The sequence below is a fragment of the Puccinia triticina genome, chromosome 16A (genome assembly GCF_026914185.1).
Source record: "Puccinia triticina chromosome 16A, complete sequence".
Classification (NCBI taxonomy): domain Eukaryota; kingdom Fungi; phylum Basidiomycota; class Pucciniomycetes; order Pucciniales; family Pucciniaceae; genus Puccinia; species Puccinia triticina.
In genome coordinates, this window is record NC_070573.1 from 2,293,584 (window position 1) to 2,296,400 (window position 2,817).

At 47.1% G+C, this 2,817-nt stretch overlaps 1 protein-coding gene across 1 annotated transcript; it reads right to left on the reverse strand.

Moving 5' to 3' along the window:
* Positions 1-395: 395 nt before the first annotated feature.
* On the reverse strand, positions 396-1,878 carry PtA15_16A235 (uncharacterized protein; the record flags this gene model as incomplete). The annotated part of the gene is made up of 3 exons (XM_053163906.1): positions 396-459; positions 1,671-1,795; positions 1,870-1,878. The coding sequence occupies 3 exons, from the start codon at positions 1,876-1,878 to the stop codon at positions 396-398; spliced, it is 198 nt and encodes a 65-aa protein (XP_053027884.1).
* Between the last annotated feature and the right edge of the window lie 939 nt (positions 1,879-2,817).

The window sequence follows — 2,817 nt, forward strand, 5'->3', positions numbered from 1 at the left end:
TGGTTTTGTCCCTGGAGTGTGTCTAGATACAAGAGATGCAAGTCACGCAGGATTCGAGTAGTAAAGACAATGGTTGGAAATTTTTCCCTAATGTACACAAGATATGGTAAATGTTGTACGGGCCTATACGTCTGGCCATCTGTTTGTAAAAAATGGCCATCAGGTTGTGATTGTATGGCCCTGCCAGAGCTAGGGCTTGACGTAGGCAACGTTTGTGGTATGTGATCTCCAGTATGGAGTCGGCACCCGAGACGGGGGGATTGTCTTCCGTGTGGCATCATGCCGGTGTGCACCGGTTAAGTGTGTGTTCAATTTGGTGGGGGAAGGAGGAATGTAATTAGCCCTTGGATGGGTGTGTGGGGGAGAGGACAATTTGGTAAGGGATACCAACCTGGTTACAGAGGAGTCTTTGTAGCGCTAGGCTTTGGAGCTGGTGAAGAGGTGGCCGTGCTGGCTAGTCTTTGGTGGTCAGAGATCAGTTACAGTCAGTGCTTGAGGATCTCCTCGGACTCGCTATGTTTTATGCTTACATTTACAGCGGATGAGCCGTTTGTCTCTTGGAGATTGTATGCAGCTGTGAGTTTTGACGGATGTTTGTATGTCCTTGTGCTTTATCATTCTGGTTGGGGCCATCAATTAGAGTGTTGTTGTAACTGAACGATAGGTGTTTTGTTGGTTAGAGAGCAGATACAGTCAATAGATTGGGGGCTTTGTTCTTGGATTTGTTATGGTGATAAGTTCAAATGTTATGGGCTCACAAAATCAATGTATTTGCGTGTTGCCTGTCCTTGTGGACCGTTTGCAGAGGCGAGTTTTGACAGGTGTTTACACAGTCGTGAGCTTGTTGTTTGGTTGGATTTAGTTGTCGGAGTAACAACGCAAACAATCGGCTAGAGAGTCTATGTGGGGCTCATTAGTGACAGTAATTGCACTAGTCTAACAGGACAGTAATTTCATGTTATCAGAAATGACTCACAGTCTTTGTAGGTAATACCCGGGCAGTCGTCTGACGTAGAGGGTAACTGCTTGAATGCTTCTGGTAGAGGAGCGGTTATTATTGGTTTGTATCAAGACTGGTTGTCAGTGTATGTCTCTTAAGTGACAGTACGCTGAATGCTATGGATACTTGGTATCCTTAAGGACTACGCTGGCGAGGCAAAATATAACTAAACTTAGACCGGAGTCTGTCTCAATTCTACTGTTGAGGCGGGAAGAGGAGCCACGCCTCAATAAGAGGGGCCTAGTAGAGCGGACTCTTACTGGAATCTGGAGGATTCAGACGCTGTGGATGATAGAGAAAGACCAAAGAGAAGTCCTTTCTGGCTTACCTGGTTGGTGACTTACACAGACCCGGTTAGTATGGCAGAAAGGAGAAGATACAAGGTGGTTGAGATAAGTGGGATGGTAATCAAGGGATGGAGAAGGGTGGTTGGTTGAGTTGCAGGAAAGCAATAAAAAAGGAAGTGTAGTTGGAGTCAAGTTGGAAAGGAAAAGCCCCAATCGTTGTTGAACAACAATAAAGACGGGCTTGGTACCAATTAACTTTGGGGGAAGATCTCTCCACGGGAATCCCCCTACTACATATGAGGAGAATGTGGACTCGAGATCAAGCCTCTTCTTCTCTTAGCTTCCGGCCCGCTGTTAAGCGGGCATAGTACTCAACACCGCACGTTGTGCTACTTGGCACCCGCAACTCAGCTTCACGACTTGCTGGGTGCGTTGCCGAAGTATCTAGGGCCGCCCTCATTCCGGAGGCAGAAAAGGCGGTCCCTGGCAAACCTCTGTGCCGTTGGAGCTAACAGAGGGTTGACACTGGTGAAGAATCAGGGGTGTGAGTTCACTGCAAGGTAGGGATTGCAATTGGCTTACCAGGCTCATACCAGGGCCTCTTCTATCCTCTGGGGGATCCTTGGTGCTGGTGAGGCGTTTTCAAGAGGTGAGGTGGTGGTTATTCGGAGTGTGCTTGGGTGTGTGAGATACTCCAGTTGGGTACGGTACGTATGTGGGGTTAGGACAAGGTAGCCCTAACCTCAGTCGTTTTTTGGTTGCTTTGGTTGTACCGGCGTGGCTGCGGTGGAAGGCAATGAAACCTTTCTTCTACTGTGTATCAGTCTTAGCCCTAGTCTCAATTTGTGTATATCGGAAGGCTGCAGCTGCGAGTGAAGCAAGTAGAATATTCTCTTTGAGTCTGATGGACTGCGGCACCTCGGTTTGTTACAGGTAGCATGTTCTGTGTGGGTTTACTCTTGGTTCTGTATTGTTTTTGTGCGCAGTCTGCGCAGGGAGCCGCGGAGGATGGTCAGTGATTGTCCGTGGATCGGGAGTATGGGATATGGATTACGCATATCACCCCTGTTCCCACCCGATTCCGTTCTCCCATCTTATTGCAAGCCATAGATGCACATTGATAGATGTGCGACTTTGGTTATCACTATGATAATGTTGACTTTGGTGAGTATTTGTTATTGGCTTTTTGTAGGTTATAATATGGTCTTAAGAGCTAACGGTTTGTTAGTTGTTTACTTTTTTGTCCGTTTTGACTGTTTTTAGGTTTTGTCATGTTGGGCAATAACGTCGCTTGACGGTACCTTTGATTGTTAAGATTAAGTAGCCCGTATGTACTCCTTGTATGCTTATAGTTAGTTATGCTTCTACTAAGTAGCCCAGATGTACTCCTTTACCGGCCTCTCACTCTCTAGCTTTTCCCAACTGAAATCTATCCTTATACTTCACGGTCAAGCCCCTCGTGATCCCGGTAGCCCTCTGAGTTTCAGTCCACCTGGTCCCCCTCAACATTGATCAAGGCCAAAAGAAAGG